This window comes from Cnephaeus nilssonii (genome assembly GCF_951640355.1).
Source record: "Cnephaeus nilssonii genome assembly, chromosome: 13".
Lineage (NCBI taxonomy): Eukaryota > Metazoa > Chordata > Mammalia > Chiroptera > Vespertilionidae > Cnephaeus > Cnephaeus nilssonii.
The window spans coordinates 33,291,030-33,310,149 of NC_137084.1; the positions used below are offsets into that span (position 1 = coordinate 33,291,030).

The window sequence follows — 19,120 nt, forward strand, 5'->3', positions numbered from 1 at the left end:
TATGAGCAGTCGTTTGTCAGTCCTGGTCCACAGCTATTAGCAGATGTCTGTCTCTCTCTCTCTGGCTGCTGTAATTTTAATTTAGAACATCCAAGGATTTTCTTTTTCTTGTACTGCCTTTTGGTGAAGCTTAAACTAGGTGAAGTAAATAAAGAAGAGCTTCAGTAATTGTTAACTTGCTTAGAATTTATAGCACAAAGGCTTTAGCAAATACTGTTTTTTGCTTGGCTAACACTTCACCTCTGCACAAAAGAAAGCCCTGTCCCTTTGACTAGTACAGTCCTTTCACAGAGCTGGAGAAAAGCATTGGCACCTGCACTTGAAGTATGGTATTTGGGGTATTTGGGGTGTAAAGCAGAGTTTCCTTTTGAATTTATAGGTGTCTTTTCCAGTTCTTTCCATGGAGGAGATAAACATTCAAATGAATTCAGAGGTTATCTGACTCCAAATGCCTAGATGTATTTGATATTTTTAACCTTGTATAATTGGTATGCTAATATATTCTAACTACAAAATCAACCTGTGCTGATGAAGGTAATTCTGAAACTGGCTGCCATTAGAATATATTTGTCTTTCGTATTGAGAATAAAGTACGAAGAGGAGAAGGATTCCATTTCTTTATCACACTAAGTATGACATGCTCTGAAGGACTCATATTAATTGGACCTGCCTTTGTGGGAGGCCGTTTATACATTGAAAACACGGACACAGTTACAGTTGTTGCTTTTTCTTTAGTTCTAGATACAGCAGGACAAGAAGAGTTTGGAGCTATGAGAGAACAGTATATGCGGACTGGCGAGGGTTTCCTGTTGGTCTTTTCAGTCACAGATAGAGGCAGGTTTGTACCAATATTCAAATGGAGATCTCGCTTCCCTCTAGAACAGCAGTCACCAACCAGTGGTTTGTGGACCACTGGTGCGTGGTTCGTGAGGTCCAAAGGGTTGGCGACCGCTGGTCTAGACCCGTGGTCGGCAAACTGCGGCTCGTGAGCTACATGTGGCTCTTTGGCCTCTTGAGTGTGGCTCTTCCACAAAATACCACGGCCTGGGCGAGTCTATTTTGAAGAAGTGGCGTTAGAAGAAGTTTAAGTTTAAAAAATTTGGCTCTCAAAAGAAATTTCAATCGTTGTACTGTTGATATTTGGCTCTGTTGACTAATGAGTTTGCCGACCACTGGTCTAGACCACTGTTTTATTGGATTTGGATTTTCTGGTTTTTAGAAAGAAAAAGAAATAGAGTATTAAATGGGACATGGGACATATGCTGCTTCTTGGCCAAATTGTTTAATTGTTTTTCTTTTTTTAGTTTTGAAGAAATCTATAAGTTTCAAAGACAGATTCTCAGAGTAAAGGATCGTGATGAGTTCCCAATGATTTTAATCGGTAACAAAGCAGATCTGGATCATCAGAGACAGGTGAGAAGGAGTTTTGCATTGGGAAAACCAGTTGTTTCTATGTAAGTGAGTGAATGTATTTAATGCAACAATTGAAAGTGCCATGATAAAAAAAAACTGTGCTGTTTGACACAGCACACTCTTTATACTAGTAGAAGTCACAATAGGTAAGAAATAAAAAGGTAGTAGATTTGGGGAAATTACATTTCCACATTTTTTGCGCAGAACTTTAGTGGACTGTATAAACCTGCAAATATTTGTACCAGCTCCAGTTCACATGTTATAATTTCTTGGGTAACATCCAAAACTCTAATTTAGTTAGACAATCTTAAAGTTACCCCCAAAGGCCCAATTTACCCATTATTAGTGCTAAATTACTTTCATGTAGAGAATAGATTTGATTTAAATGGCAGGATTTGATTTTTTTTCTAAGTTGCATTAGTGACCAAATCTTTTTTTTTTAATTGTCTTTATTGATTAAGGTATTACATATGTGTCCTTATCCCCCCTGGCCCCCCAAATACCCCCCGCTCATGACCTCACCCCCCTGGTGTCTGTGTCCATTGGTTATGCTTATATGCATGCATACAAGTCCTTTGGTTGATCTCTCCCCCTTATCCCCACCCTCCCATGCCTTCCCTCTGAGGTTTGACAGTCTGATTGATGCTTCTCTGTTTCTGGATCTGTTTTTGTTCATCAGCTTATGTTGTTCATTCTATTCCACAAATGAGTGAGATCATGTGATATTTATCTTTCTCTGACTGACTTATTTCACTTAGCATAATGCTCTCCAGGTCCATCCATACTGTTGCAAATGGTAGGAGTGCCTTCCTTTTTTACAGCAGCTCAGTATTCCATTGTGTAGACATACCAGTTTTTTAATCCACTCATCTGCTGATGGGCACTTAGGCTGTTTCCAAATCTTAGCTATGCTAAATTGTGCTGCTATGAACATAGGGGTGCATATATCCTTTCTGATTGGTGTTTCTAGTTTCTTGGGATATATTCCTAGAAGTGGGATCACTGGGTCAAATGGGAGTTCCATTTTTAGTTTTTTGAGGAAACATACTGTTCTCCACAGTGGCTGCACCAGTCTGCATTCCCACCAGCAGTGCACGAGGGTTCCCTTTTCTCTGCATCCTCTCCAGCACTTGTCATTTGTTGATGATAGCCATTCTGACAGGTGTGAGATGGTACCTCATTGTTGTTTTGATTTGCATTTCTCAGATGATTAGTGACTTTGAGTATGTTTTCATATCTCTTGGCCTTCTGTATGTCCTCTTTCAAAGAGTATCTATTTAGGGCCCTAGCCGGTTTGGCTCAGTGGATAGAGCGTCGGCCTGCGGACTGAAGGGTCCCAGGTTCGATTCTGGCCAAGGGCACATGCCTGGGGTTGTGGCCTCAATCCCCAGTAGGGGGCGTGCAGGAGGCATCCGATCAATGATCCTCTCTCATCATTGATGTTTCTAACTCTCTCTCCCTCTCCCTTCCTCTCCAAAATCAATAAAAATATATATATACTTTAAAAAGTATCTATTTAGGTCCGTTGCCTATTTTTTGTTTGGGTTGTTTATCTTCATTTTGTTAAGTTGTATGAGTTCCCTGTAAATGTTGGAGATTAAACCCTTATTGGAGATAACATTGGCAAATATGTTCTCCCATGTAATGGGCTTTTTTGTTGTTTTGTTGACTGTGCAGAAGCTTTTTATTTTGATGTAGTCCCATTTGATTATTTTCTCATTAGTTTCCATTGCCCTAGGCACTGTATTAGTGAAGATATTGCTTCAGTATATGTCTGAGATTTTGCTGCCTGTGGATTCCTCTTTTTTTTTTTTTTAATATATTTTATTGATTTTTTACAGAGAGGAAGGGAGAGGGATAGAGAGATAGAAACATCAATGAGAGAGAAACATCGATCAGCTGCCTCCTGCACACCTCCCACTGGGGATGTGCCCGCAACCAAGGTACGTGCCCTTGACCGGAATCGAACCTGGGACCCTTTAGTCCGAAGGCCAACGCTGTATCCACTAAGCCAAACCGGTTAGGGCTGGATTCCTCTTAAGATTTTTATGGTTTCCTGTCTTATGTTTAAGTCCTTTGTCCATTTTGAGTTTATTTTTGTGTATGGTGTAGGTTGGTGGCCTAGTTTCATTTTTTTTGCATGTATCTGTCCAGTTTTCCCAACACCAATTATTGAAGAGACTGTCTTGACTCCATTGTATACTCTTGCCTCCTTTGTCAAATATTAATTGAACATAATGGCTTGGGTCAATTTCTGGGTTCTCTGTTCTGTTCCATTAGTCTATATGTCTGTTCTTGTGCCAGTAACAGGCAGTTTTGAGAATCGTTGCTTGGTAATATAGCTTGATATCTACTTTCTCATTCTTAAACTTACAACACTTTCTTCCCCTTCCTGTCAGTTTGTATGAGTGATATTTTTCTGTTTCACTGAGAAGTTTCTGCATGTTCTGACCTCCACATGAACTAACCTCAGTGCACATGTATCCCATCAATTCTCCCTTCCCCCACTTACATGGATAAACTCTTCACCTCTGTATGACCAGCCCCTCCCGTAGCACCGGGTTCCTTTCCTTCTCACCAGCTCATGGGCACCGCTCCAGTAATTGTTTCATTCGAGTTGCCCCATTTCTCTCCTACGTGGTCATTCCCATTAGCATACAGCATACTACAATCTTTAAAACAAAAAGGAATTATAGCAAATACTTGTTCTTAATCTGACACTTCTCTCGAAATACTTTTTTGCTTCTCCCTCAATAGCAAAACTCCTTAAAAGCATTGTACACTTGCTCCCTCTGCTTTCTTTCCTGCCATTCTTGCTGGCACTGACTTCTGGCATGCAGTGCCCCAGTCAAGGTCACCATTTGCACAGATGTCAGTGACATTTGACACAGTTGCTCACATTCTCCTTTTTGAAACACTGTTTACTTAGCTCTGGGACACCATTCCCTCCCCTTCCCCTCTCCTCTGCAGTGGCCTTTGTTGGCTCCTCCCCATCTTACCTTTCTAGGGTGTCTTAGGGCCCAGGGATGTACAAGGACAAACATGCCTCCCAGCCTTGAGGGCCATACTCAACTACATTTGAAATGGAAATGTTATATTTTTGAAGTTTCTTCACAATTAAAGGTGATGTTCTGTAATGTCTTGGCACCCTTAATTGCTCTACCAACTGAGCCTGGACAGGCCCTAGGAAATCCACCCCCCCACCCCCCCCTTTAGAAATGCTTACATTTTGGTCATCTCCAGGTTCTTAGTCAGTAACCAGTCAGACTTGCTCATAGTTGTTGACCTAGCTCATTCATTTTTGCCTTTTGTCTTAGACTCGATCCTTTGGACTTTCTCTCTACCTTCTAGCCTATTTTCTCTTTGATAGCAAATGCCAGTTCCCCATGTTCTGAGTGTGTGCTCAGCCTTGGGCTTCCTGCCACTGGCCCCTGAGCTAAACCCATCAGGGAGGGGAGATTAGCCAGAAGAAGCTTCGCCTGCTTCCTTTGGCTTCTGTATCTTCGTAGACTTGTTCTTTCATCTATTCAAAATTTATTGAACTCTTTTTCCAGACACTGACAACAGAGCAGTAGGAAAAAACAAAATCACTGAAGTTTATAAAAAGAGATTTATAGAATTTGAATGGTTATTTAGCATTACCACATACCTGGTCCCTTACAGAAGCATTGATCATTTTGTTTTTCCTGTCAAAAGTGCAGGGAGAACACATAGGTAACTGATTGGCTTGCTCTTGCTAAAATGTAAGAGTAGGTAAATATGACAGCACATTGATGCTGAAACTTAATACAGCAGTATGTGGTCTCGGGCTATGGGCTTTATGAGCCTACGATTTCAAGTTCCTTGTCCTTCAGACAGCTCTGTCTAGGGTGCACTGTTGTGAGCCCCTTTTTTCCTCCCTGACTTGCCTTATCTTGTCCCTTTCCTTGCCACTTTGTTAAGTGTTTAATTGCTAGTGGCCTGCGTCAATTCCCAGTGAGGGGCATGCAGGAGGCTGCTGATTGTTTCTCTCTCTCCCCCTCACCCTTCCTCTCTCTAAAAAAATACATAACAAAATTTTTTAAATATTTATAAAAAAACATACAAAGGAACTCATTACACTTATAATGATAGATACCTAAATGTGCTGACTCCTCCTGTTTGTCAGTACCTGCACCACAGTGTGCCCCTGCCACCTCCCAGGAAAAAGAACCCATCCCCCTCTAACAATAGAGCAAGGGTCTTCTACCTTACCTGTTCGCGCCTTGACTGCATCTCAAAGGTATGTCAACTATTGACTTGATGTACGTGCATTGAGGGCCTCTCAATTTCCACCTGTTGGTTTTGTTCATGCTTTATCCTTAGCACATAGAACAAAGATGCACTCAGTAAATATTTGCTGAATGAATGAATCAGCATCAACAAATCAAGATGTGGTATTAATATAATGACTCTTTCTACGTAATAGGTTTGAAAAACAAGTTTTGCTTCTGTAAACTTAGGTTATTCATTAACTACACACATCCCTAAATAAGTATTACAAGTGCTATGGTCTGTTCCATTTAAACCCAGTTTGTTTTAATGAAGTTGCTCTCATCATTCCCATTTTACTCTTCTCTATTTGGAAATATACAATATTACATAAGTTCATATTATTGTGGATTTCTGCTACTATACATTGTGCCTTGGAATAATCTCCCTGGAGGTTGCATCAGATTCACTTCAGTTGTTTAAAACAAAACATTTCTAGATAGAGCTCAGACCTACCAAATCAGAATATGCAGGGGATAAGGCTGGGTATTTGGCATCTTTATAAAACTCTCTGAGGAACCTCTAAGAAAGCCTTGTTTGTGAGCCTTCAAGCTTCTGTCAATTTCTGGCTTCACAGTACTGTGTCTTCGCTTTGTTTCATGTGATGTTCATTTTCTTTGTGTTGGTGGTGTAGCAATGCCGTTTCCATTTAGTTAAAATTAGGCTACACCAGTGACCTTGACAGCAACTTTTTTTGTGGTTAGAGCGTTCTTGACCAGAAATGTGGTTGTACAAACTTAGCTGACCTTAATTCCTGAAAGATAGTGGTGTGAGACCATGCTTTAAAAATAAATAAATTAAGCACAGACACAGTCTTAGCAGTTGGATTGTTTTATCATCTAGACCATTAATTTGTTAATTTTCTTACTGTCTATAAAGACAGGTCATTTGCTGTTCCCCTCTAGCTGAATTACATTATGCAGGGGGGATAAGGCAAACTACCTTTTTGAAGAATAATTGAGCAGAAAGACAAATAGAAAATTCTTAAGGACACGTATTTTCCTTCCCAGTCAAATTTATATTAGTAAAGTAAGTTATTGAGATGAACTTGTCTCAAATATTTATTTTTATTTTTCTCCCTATACCATCCTTCTTTTATTTCCAGGTGTACTTACTTGATTGGTCATATTCATTAACATATGTTTATTTAGTTAACTACTTTGCACTCTTCTAGACTCAGGAATCCTTATTCCCTAGCTACAGAGAACACAATGGCAGGAGAGCAACAAACCTAAACCAAAAATTATAGTGTAGTATAGTGTGTTAACACTTATCACAGCCACGGCAGGGTGTGACAAGAGTCCTGGCAGGCTGTTCTAAAACAACATCAACACTAAGGAGAAATTGCTGATTGCTTCAGTCTTAAAGTATTAGTAAGAAACAAATTAAGGGTATAGAGTTGGGAGGTCTCTCCCAGAGAGAAGAAACAGAATTTGTGACAACATGGGGGTATTTTTATAGGAAGGAATTTACCATGTCAGTTTTTTTTCTTAAAGGACATTTAAAAAAAATATTCTTTCTAAATTCTTGGCTTCATGAAACTTTCTTACTTGGTTTCCTTACTTGTTAATTGATTGCTTGATTTGATTGGTTTATATTTCATAACCATATGTCTTATGGTACATATGCTATTTTGAAGAGAGAAAGGGTAAATTTAAAAATTACATAAACTTGAAACCAGCCTGCCACCCTTTTGGAACACAGCAGGGTATAAAGTGTTATGAAGTACTTGTTAGATGTATATGCATTAATGTAATAACCTAATGGTATTTCATTGAGGTTGCTGAATTTTGGGAATGGAATTTATTAAATTGGGAGAACAAACTACCTGACAAGATTAGAGAGAACAATGCCTTGAGGTCAGATAGGGTCAGAAATAATTCATAATATAATTGGCCCGAGTGGAAAACCTTATAATTCTTGGAGTATTGAATGGTGTTTTGTTTCACTTGTAGGGCAGAATTAGCCGTAGACTAAATGCTGTTCTAACACTGTATAACAAAAAAAGATCAAACTTCCCAAATAACTGAATCTCAAAAGAAGGCTCAAAACATTTGTAGGAATACAAACTATCCAGAACTTAGTAGATCAAAGTCCAATATCCAACCATTCACTCAAAAATTACTAGGCATGTAAAGAAGCAGGAAAATATGACTCATAATAGGAAAAAAAATAATGAATAGAAACAGACCCAGAAATGACACAGAATTAGTGAATACAGATATTAAAACATATTCCTATGTTAAAGAAACTAGAGAAAAGACTGAATATGTTAACTATAGACATGGAAGATATATGAAGATCAAAATAGAACTTCCAGAAATTAGATTTACAATGACTGTGATTAACAGTAGAAATAAAGGATGAAAAAATTCTAAATTTGATGAAAACCATAAACTTGTATATCTAAGAAGCTCAGCAAACCGTGAGCACAAGAAGTATGAAGAAAATGACAACAAGGCATATTATCATGAAATTGTTTAAAACTCGTGATAAAGAGAGAATCTGAAAAATGACAAGAGGAGTAAAGATAAAGATGTGACCAGTCGTCATAGTTTCTCCTGGGAAACAATGCAAACCAGACTGGAGTGGCCCAACACCTTTGAAGTGCTGTAAGAAAAAACTGTTGCCTAGAATTCAATACCCACTAAACATTCATTTCAAAAATTAAGGTGAAAAAAAGACTTTTCCCAGGTATACAAAAGGTGAAAGAATTCATTACCAGCAGACCTGCATTATAAGAAATGTAAAAGGAGAAATTATACCAAATGGAAATCTGGATCTATACAAAGAAATGAAGAGTACCAAAAATGGTAATTATGTAGGCAAATGTAAATTACTTTTATTGTTATTTAAATCTCTTTAAAACATAATTGGATGTTTAAAGCAAGAATAATAACAATGTATTGTGAGGTAAAAGGTAATAAAAAAGGGCAGAAGGGAGAAACATACTCATTTTGTAATAAGGTTCTTAAAACTACACATGAAGTGGTATCATGACATTTGAATTAGATTGCGATGAGTGAAAGAAAATGTGTATTATAGACTCTAAAACAATCATTAAAATACCATAATAAGTATACAGTTCATTAATCAACATAGGAAATAATATGGAATCACTAAAAAAATATAGTTAATCCACAACAAGGCAGAAAAAGGAAAAGTAGGACAAAGAACAAATAGGATGGACAGGAAACAAATTTCAAGGTGATACAACTATGTCAACAATAACATTAAATGTAAATAGTGTGAACACCTCAATTGAAAGGCAGATATTGTCAGATTGGATAAACAAAGCAAGACACTACCAGAAGTCTACTTTAAATGTGAAGACACAAGTAGGTTAAAAATAAAAGGTTGGGCTAAAATATACCATGGTGACACTAATGAAAAAACATTTGGCCCTGGTCGGTGTGGCTCAGTTGGTTGAGCATCATCCTGTGCACCAAAAAGTCGCCAGTTCAATTCCTGGTCAGGGCATACATACGAGTTGCAGGTTTGTTCCCTGGTTGGGGTGCGTGCGGGAATTAGTTGATCGATGTTTCTTTCTCACATTGATGTTTCTCTCTCTCTCTCTCTCTCTCTCTCTCTCTCTCTCTCTCTCTCTCTCTCTCTCTCTCTCCCCTCCCTCCCTCCCTCCCTCCCTCTCCCTTCTTTATAAAAAATCAATAAAAACATTTAAAAAAATTAGTTGAAATGGCTCTATAAATATCAAAGTAGATTTCATGGCAAAGAATATTACCAGGAATAAAGAGGATTGTGTCATAATGATAAAGAGGTTAATCATCAAGAGAACATAACAATCCTGCTATTAGGTAAATATTCATGTACCTAATAGCAGCTTCAAAATTCTTGAAGCAAAAATTGAAAGAACTACAAAGAGAAATGGACATATTTATACTAATAGTCAGAAATTTCAGCACCCCTCTCTCAATCATTGACCGAGGATGCAGAAAGAAAATCAATAGTGATATATATAGATGGCTTGAACACCACTATCAAACAACTTATCCTAATTTACATTTAATGAACACTTCACCTAACAGTAGCAGAATGCACATTCTTTTGAAATGAGAGTGGATCATAGAACAAATCTCAATAAATTGAAAGGATTTCTAATGAGACAACATATGTTTTGTTTTAATTCCATAGTGAAATTAAATTGGAAATCAATAAAAAAAGAAATCTAGGTAATCTCTAAATATGGGGAAACTACATACTTCTAATCCTTGATACAAAAAAAAACAAAACCAACCAAAGGGAAATTACAAAGCTTTGTAAACTGAACGAAAATTAAAACAACATATCAAAATTTGTGGGAGCTACTGCAGAAGTATATAAAGAAGTTTATGGGACTAAATGCTTTTATTAGGAAAGAAAGGTCTCAATGCAATGACTTCTACCTTAAAAACTAAAAGAAAAAGAGTAAGTTAAAGTCATACTAATCAGAAGAATGGAAACAATAAAGCTAAGAATGGAAAGCAATGAAATAAAAAATAGAAAACACAGGAAAAAAACAAACAAACCCCAAACTGAATTTTAGAAGGTCAGTGACAAATATGGCTAGAATGGTAAAAGACACAAATTATCAACATCAGTAATGGGAAAGATACCATCACTTCAGATCTTATAAATATATAAATATTTAAGAAATAATGAAGAAATACTATAAACAACTTTATACTAATAAACTAATAATTTTATACATGTTAGATGAAATAGACATATTCCTTGGAAGGCGCAAATTACCAAAGCTCACTCAAAAAAAAAAATCTGAACAGTACTGTATTGATAAAATAAATTTAATTTGTTGTAAGAACCTTCCCTCAAACAAAACAACAAACCTAGATGGGATCTTTAACCTTTTGCACTCTGATGTCGAGTGTGACTCGACATGGTTAGCATTAGAATAAAGGAATCGAGAAAAAAGCAAGCGAGTGCAAAGGGTTAATGAATTATATAGAACCAATTTTGCTGAAACTGTTCCAGAAAATTGAAGAAGAGGGAATTCTATCCCACTCATCATATGAAGCAGCATTGTTCTGATACTAAAACCAGACAAAGATGTAAGAAAACTACAATCCAACATCTCTCATGAACATAGATGTAAAATGGAGATTTTTTTAACAAATAGAATTCAACAATATGTGGAAAGGACAATACATCATCCCTTAAGTGGGGGATGCAGTATTGGTTTGACATGTGGAAATGAATTAATATAATTTACCATATCAACAAACTAAAAAAGAAAAAAATCATATGATCTCAGTAGACACAGAAAACAACATTTGACAAAATCCAACATCCATTCCTGATGAAAACACTTTGCAAATGGAATAGTGAGGACCTTGGTTAGCCTGATGACGAAGGACCTCTCATGTCAATTAGCATAAGGTGTTTTGATAGTGTGGTTCAGGCCATCTATGTCATTACTGATTTTCTTTCTCCTTGCTCAATCAATTATTGAGAGAGGGATGCTGAAATCTCTGCTGTTATCTATACTAATAAAAGCCTGGGTGGCCCTCGCGCGATGCCCTCACGTCATCACAAGATGGCCGCCCCCACATTGTCACAAGATGGCTGGCAGGGGAGGGCAGTTGTGGGTGATCAGGCCTGCAGGGGAGGGCAGTTGGGGGCAAACAGGCCAGCAGCAGAGGGCATTTGGGGGTGATCGGGCTGGCAAGGGAGGGCAGTTGGGGGCAACCAGGTCGGCAGGGGAGGGCAGTTGGGGGTGACTGGGCTGGCAGGGGAGTGGTTAGGGGGTGATCAGGCTGGCAGGCAGAAGCGGTTAGGAGCAATCAGGCAGGCAGGCAAGTGGTTAGGAGCCAGCAGTCCCGGATTGTGAGAGGGATGTCCCATATTGGAGAGGGTTCAGGCTGGGCTGAGGAACACCCTGCCAGTGCACAAATTTCGTGCACCAGGCCTCTAGTAGGTACATAAAACCCTACCTGCAACAAATAGCACATGTAATGGTGAAAGACCAAATGCTTTGTCACTAAGATCAGAAACAAGTCAGAAGTACCCCTCACACCACAGATGTCATTGTACTGGCGGTTCTAGGCAGTGAGCTAAGACCAGAAAAAAAAAAAAGAAAAGGCATCCACGTCAGAAAGGAAGCAATAAAACTTTTTATTAGCAAATGACATAAGCTGTTTATGTAGAAAGACTATTACCAAAGAACACCTAGATAAATGAGGTTAGTGTGTTTCCAGGGTGTAACACAAATACATAGAAGTTATGATCTTATTTTTGTAGAGAAAAAGGTATATCATTGAAAAAGGAGAAGAATGTGGTTCTCTATGGGTGACAGGCTTCTAATCTTTTCTTTTTTCCCATATCTTTTTTCTAACTTTTCTACAAGTGTTTACTTTTGTGATAGTGACAGCAATGAAGTCTTTTTTCAAAAACATACCTTTTCAGCCCCACTATATAAATGTAAATGTAATATGATTTAATAATTTTAGGCAAATATCACTGGTCTGACCTTTCACATTTAAAATACATAAGGTATTTACTTAGTTCAGTTAATGTTTTCTTATTCTGGCCTGCCGTTTTCTGTCATCAGCTCTGGCACCCTTCCTTGTCTGCCTTCCTTTGCCTCCTAATGTAAGAAAGGCATTGTAAAGGCTCGTGGTCCTATTCATTGTTCATTTTTTCCACATATTTGTGGAGCATCTCCTATGTACCGGTACAGGGAAGTGCAGAAGTGAAAAAGACCCCCGTCCTCCTCCCCATCGCTCACCTCTTGTCGTTTTCTTTCTTGGTTTGCTGTATCCAGCCATTCTTGGCTTCTTTCAGTTCCTGGAACTTGGAAAGCACATTCCCCACTGTGGCCCTTGCTCAAGGGTGCTCTTTCCTTTGTCAGGGATACCTCCTCACCCCACCTCCAGCTAGCTCCGTATTTTTTATTTAGTTCTTAAATGTCACTTCCTCAGGGCAGCTTTCCCTGACCAGCCGGACAGGGTTACAGATTCTCATAGCATCTTGGCCTTTACCTTCCCAGATTTATCACTGTTGTGTTTAATACTTTTTGAGTAACCTCTAGACTGAAGTCATGCTCCTGTCACAGGTGTGTGCTCCTGAGTTCTGCAGAGCTGGGCTTCAGTGTGTGCTGAGCTGTTAAGTCCTTTTGTGACAGACCAGCTTGGCCTCTGGGTGGATTAGCAATGCAGCCGTGGCTGAGGGTTAGATGGAGTGGATCTCACTGTTAATACTGTACCTCATACACTACTCTTGGAATTTCAGGTAACACAGGAAGAAGGACAGCAGTTAGCACGACAGCTGAAGGTTACTTATATGGAGGCATCTGCAAAGATTAGGATGAATGTAGATCAAGCTTTCCATGAACTTGTCCGGGTTATAAGGTAAGCAAGATACATTCTAGAAATTTGTTTTAATTTACTGAATTTGACAGGTAATCACACTGTGCTTTTCAAAACCGTTAACAGGGGGACCATTAAATGTTTTTTAGTAAGAAAGGAAATTGTATGTAGAAATGATTCTGATTTGGGGATTAATACACGTGCTAAAAATTTTAATTAAGTCCATTTTATATTCTAGGTACTTCCTACATATAAACCCTAATTTAATTGAAGTAGAGAGTCCACATAGGAATTTTGAAAAGAATCTATGCAATTTCCCAAGGTGATGGTGTGAGGATAGCGATGACGGCAGCTGACATTTAAGGGTAGTTTCTGGCAGATGCTGGGTTAAGTGCTTTATGTGTGTTATTATATTTAATCCTCACCACAACCTGTAAGTCAAATACTTTCATTTATTCCCACTTTCAGATGGGGAGACAGGTACAGAGAGGTTAACTAACTCGTTCAAAGCTTGGGCATATTAAATGGCAGAACTGGGACTTGAATCCACAGCTCTGAGTCCAGACTGTGCTCTTAGCTTTGCTTCTTACCCAGCTCCTCCCAGCAAAGAGTAATAAGCAAGTGATAGATATTGAGTGTCCCCATGGGTCACGGAGAGTAATCCAGACTACAAAGAGTCTTTCTGTTAACTGGCCTAGGAGGCCCCTGTGGTTCAGAAAGTGTTAATGGGTTCCAGGAAGCTTGAGGTGATGGGTGAAGTCCACTGGAGTTTCTGTATATGTTTGTGTGTGAGAAGAGATTGAGGTGCTTTCTTGAGCAGGGTTTGATTTGGTTATTTTGAGTCTGTGGCTGGCCCCTACCACACCCTCTGCTCTCTAGATCTACTGGGTTCTCTGCTAGTTAGATAGTTTGACAGGTCTGTGGAGTGGGCTCATGTTAATTGTGTATCTACTAGTAAGCTGACTTAACATCTGAACTTCTTGTAATGTTTAGCCCTTGCCTGAGTGTTCTCTGTGGAGGGCGGGCGGTGAGGTAAAGATTATATTTTTTACTAGTTTGTTAAAAATCTGAGGCCTGTTATTTTTTAATGAATACAGAGTCTAGATTTGGGAGAGGAAAGAGTTCTGGAGATGGATGGTGGTGATAGTTACATAACGTGAATATTTTTAAATGCCATTGAACTGTACACTTAAAAATGGATAAGTTGGTAAATTTTATGTCATGTGTATTGTAACATATACAGAGATGAACTAGTCCTTCTTAAAATCATTTTTACTGCCTTTTTGAAATATTTTGTCTTTGGATTTGATCCTCAGAATCTGTCTATATCCATCCATCCCTCAGGAGTGAGGAGAGGGTAGGGCAGGCTTTCTAATGCTAGGTACTGTTAGGCATATAAACACTACACAGCCCTAACTGGTTTTGCTCAGTGGTTAGCGTGCCAGCCCTCGGACTGAAAGGTCTTGGATTCAATTCTGGTCAAGGGCACATACTTCGGTTGCAGGCTCAATCCGTGGCCCCAGTTGGGGTGCGTGCAGGAGGCAGCCAATCGATGTATCGATCTCACATTGATGTCTCTTTCTCTCTTCCCCACCCTTCAACTCGTTAAAAGTCAATGAAAAAATATCCTCGGTGAGGAGTAAAACAATAAGTAAGCATAATACGATCTTCTTTAATCTTCATAGCAACTGTAAAAGGTGGGTTTTTATTATTCCCTTCTAAAACATGGAGGTTCAGAGAGGTCAGCTAACTTGTCTAATACTGACTTGTAGCTAGTAGGTGGTAGGACATGGATAAGAACATGGATAAATACCTCATAAGGGTAATTTTATATTGTGCTGTAGTGATGCATACTTATTTTAAGTATACCTTAGGGTCATGGAACTTTAATTTGGGAAGAGAATTTAGAGGCACTGAGTTCAGCATCTTACCCATTAATGAAGAAGCTTGGACAGCCTGTTATGCTGGTACTAAAGCATTTGTGGGCACTCCTCCCCCCAAGTTTTGCTTTGCTTCCTAGGTGAAATTTAGCATTGAAAAGCATATGCACATACACTAGATTTATCAAAAAATAACCTGCCTTTGTAATAATATATTACCAAGAAGGCATATGTAGATTTTATAGATTTACATGTAGATTTTTCTGTCTTACAGGAAATTTCAAGAGCAGGAATGTCCTCCTTCACCAGAACCAACGCGGAAAGAAAAAGACAAGAAAGGCTGCCATTGTGTCATTTTCTAAGAATCCCTTGAGTTATAGCTACCAACTGCCAGGAAAGCCCTCACCTTCTCTCCTTACGGTGACGTCACAATGGTACCTTTCTAGCCTTAGACAAGTGATCACGGTGGTGGCCTCTGACCAAGAAGCTGGCTGACTACTTCTGTGAGGCTGACCCCATGGTCGTTTCAAGACAGATGGAAAGGAAACACTAAGGCTGCTTCAAAGTTTTCTGATTATTTCAAAAGATATAACTGCGTAAACAGACACATTCTTTTTTAAGGGCTTACATTTTAATAGGGATGAATCAGATTTGGAACCTAAGCTGTTTGCCAAGCCGAAATCATGGGTTTTGAAATAACTTTTAACGTCTGGAATCATATTGCCTACTGTTAATCTAAATAGAAACATAGGGAGTTGTTTTTTTAAAATGTGAATTTTTGCCTATCTCTAAAACTTTTTATGTCACCTTTCGTTACCTTAAATACACTGAAGCGAATCCTCAAAAGTGAGATATCTCAGACCTTTACTGATGCTACAGCCTTCGTTTTCCAGTGGCCAAAATACCAAAATGCCTATTGTATTTATAAATTAAAAACTGCTTTAAAAGCCTTTATTATTACTCCTGCTCTTAAAGATGATAATATTCCGTGTGGCCAAATATTTGGACTCATTCTGGACTTAGGCATTTCAATGGTCTTGGTTTTCTAATTTCACTCTCTTCACAACCATGTTCAGAGTAAAAATAAAGAATTTATGTGTGTCTTCCTTTGTAAGTATTTCTGGATAAGGGGGTTCAAAAAAACTAAAACTGTTTTTGTTGTAATATAAAATAAGGAATTGATCTTTCCAGGGTCAGAGATGATTAATGTTTTTGCTATATACTTTTATACATTATTTTCTTATCAAACTAGTTAACAAGTATTTTTATATGTTTGTAAGCAACTATGCTTTCACAGCATACCTTGTGTATATGTAAAGATAAGTATTTAATTCTCACTGTTCACTTTTAACTGACAAAGAAAAAAAAGTGAAAACTACAGGAACTGTGGTGGAACTTGACTTGCTCTTCTGGTCCTGGTTGTGGCAATCTTTGGCCAGTCACATAGCTACCCGAGAAACCTGCCCAGGAGAGTACAACAGGATGAGGATCTGAAATCACCCTCACCATCCCGCTAGATATTGACTATGTGTCCGGTAGTACCTGTAAACGTTTAAATGGACAATTACTATAACTGTGGGTGGCTTCTGATTTCGTTTTTAATTCTGTGGATTGTGTTTAAACAATTCAAAAGTCTGTTCCTGATTTTGAGATACTAAGTGGTATTGCACAGTTGTCACTTTATTGAATGTGTACAACAGTCCCAGGAGGTTTATAAAGCGTACCCTTGTATAGTTTCAGGTGCTGGAATTAAAATTGATCTGTTATCACAAGATGCCGCTTGATGACTTGTTATTTCAGTGATTTCTTTCTTTTTTTTTTTAAATATATTTCTTTATTGATTTCAGAGAGGAAGGGAGAAGGAGAGAGAGATAGAAACATCAATGATGAGAGAGAATCATTGATCGGCTGCCTCCTGCATGCCCCCCACTGGGGATCAAGCCCACAACCCAGGCACGTGCCCTTGACCGGTATCGAACTCGGGATCCCTCAGTCCGCAGGCTGACGCTCTATCCACTGAGCCAAGCCGGCCAGGGCTCGGTGGTTTCTTGAAGGAGTGAACGTTGGAGGAAACTAACTTTAGTAGCTCGAAGCCTCTTCCCAACAGTGCCTTTAGGTTTTGAATCTAAAAGTCAATGTTGGTCATTTAGTAGGTGAACTTGAAGTGAAATGGCTTGTTCTTAGGATTTTTTGAGTAGTTCCTTAAGTCGGTGTTTTTTAAACTTTTTCTGTGATGTGCCCCTGACAGGTACCTCAACTGTACGGGAGAGAGGACTACATCTGAGGATGACGCTTCAAACATTGAAGCGAAAGCACATGCATTTATTTGAATGTTAATTAAAATTATTACCCAGGAAGATACCACATTTACTCTTGTCAGCACTTTCAGTTGGGAAAGTTTTTTTTACTTATGGGTAACTTCAGATAGCAAGAGACTGTCTACGTAATATGCAGACTTAATGGGAATCCTTGCATTTTATTCTGAGTAGATGATTTGTAGCAGAGCAGCCTAGAAATTAAGTTTTGTTATCTCAGTTTACTACTTCTTTTCTTTGTGTTTCACTTGGGATAAATTTTATTGCTACATCTTGAAGTTCCCTAACCCTTTCTTCTGCAAATGTTTAGTCTGCTATTAATCCCATCCAATGAATTTTTCATTTTATTCTTTATTTTCTTATCTAGAAGTTCTGTTTGGTTCTTTTTAAAAAATGTATATTTTTATTGATTTCAGAGAGGAAGGGAGAGGGAGAGAGAGACAGAAACATCAATGATGAGAGAGAATCACTGATTAGCCTTCTCTTGCACACCCCCTACTGGGGATCGAGCCCGTAACCCCAGGTATGTGCCCTGACCAGGGATCAAATCATGACCTCCTGGTTCATAGGTCAAATGCTGAACCACTGAGAAACACTGGCCAGGCTTTTTTTTTTTTTTTTTTTAAAGAATAGATTATTGATTTTTCAATAGAGGGAGGGAGGGAGGGAGATATATATATATATATATTGATGCAAGAGCACAACATTAATCGGCTGCCTCCTGCACACCCCCTACCAGGTTCAAGCCTGCAATCTGGGCATGTGTCTTTTACTGGAATCAAACCACAGCAACCTCTGGTGCATGGGGCGATGCCCAACCTACTGAGCTATACCAGTCAGGGCTGTTTGGTTCTTTTTTCTATCTTCTGTTTCTCTCCTCATAATGTTTATGTATTTCTCTTACCTAGCCTCTCTCAATTTGGTTCCCAGAATTGAGTCTAATGCCCCTTAACTGTTGCATGTAATACATTCACTTCTGTGCATCTAGAATGGTACTAGCTGTGTATCCTCCTTGAGAGATTTGAGAAAACAGTCACTAAAATAACTTTCTCTTGCTGCTTTGAATATTTGAACATAGTTATAAATAGCTGATCCTATCTATCATCTCTATAATTTTTGCATCTGTTCTATTGACTGATTTTTCTCTAGTTGTGGGTCACATTTCCTTGCTTTTTTGCATGTCTACTAAGTTTTGATTGAATGCTGGACATTGTGTATTTTATGTTGTTGGATGCCTAGATTTTGTTGGGCCTTTGTTCTGGTAGTTGGTTAATTGACTTGCAGTTCAGTTTGATCCTTTTAAGGCTTGTTTTTAAGCTTCATGCTGTCTCAAGTAGCTTTTTCCCAGGATAGTTTAGTTCCACTAATAGGTGTGGCCCATTTGGGGTCTCTACTGAATTCACTGAGTAATTAGTGTGAACTCTCCAATATGGCCAGTGGGAACTGAAACAATTTGCAGCCCCATGTGAACTCTGGGGACCATTCTATTCATAGTTCCTGGGCCATTCTTTGTCCAGCTAACTGGAGTTTCACTTTATACTAGTACATGTATATCTTAATATTCAGTGAAGACTCATTGACTCTATGCATTTCTGTGTAGCTCTCTCCTTTCCAGAACTTGGTCCTGCAACTTTCAGCTTCCTCAAACTCCCTGATCTCCAGTGCCTGTCCTTACAGGTCAGGGACACATTTGTGCCCTGTTTAGAATTCCCATCCCTCTGTAGTCTGGAGTTTGCCTTCTAGGCAGAGTCAGGGCAATTATAAGGCTTATCTATTTATTGCTCTTCCATCAGGGATTGTAGTCCTATGCTGCTTGGTATATAATGCCTGAAAAAAATTGTTTCACATTTTTTACACCAGCTTTCTGATTGTCTAAGGTAGGAGGGTAAATCCTGTTCCT

General features: G+C 38.7%; 1 protein-coding gene across 2 annotated transcripts in view; it reads left to right on the top strand.

Moving 5' to 3' along the window:
* The window catches only part of RRAS2 (RAS related 2), a 76,654-nt gene extending 59,975 nt beyond the window's left edge, over nt 1-16,679 (top strand). For both annotated transcript variants that reach the window (XM_079789474.1, XM_079789475.1), the window contains exons 3-6: nt 736-838; nt 1,305-1,413; nt 12,949-13,067; nt 15,180-16,679. In XM_079789474.1, the coding sequence (XP_079645600.1) occupies nt 736-838; nt 1,305-1,413; nt 12,949-13,067; nt 15,180-15,267 (419 nt within the window). In that variant the 3' untranslated portion in view covers nt 15,268-16,679. The remainder of the gene's footprint in view (nt 1-735; nt 839-1,304; nt 1,414-12,948; nt 13,068-15,179) is intronic.
* The last annotated feature ends 2,441 nt before the right edge of the window (nt 16,680-19,120 follow it).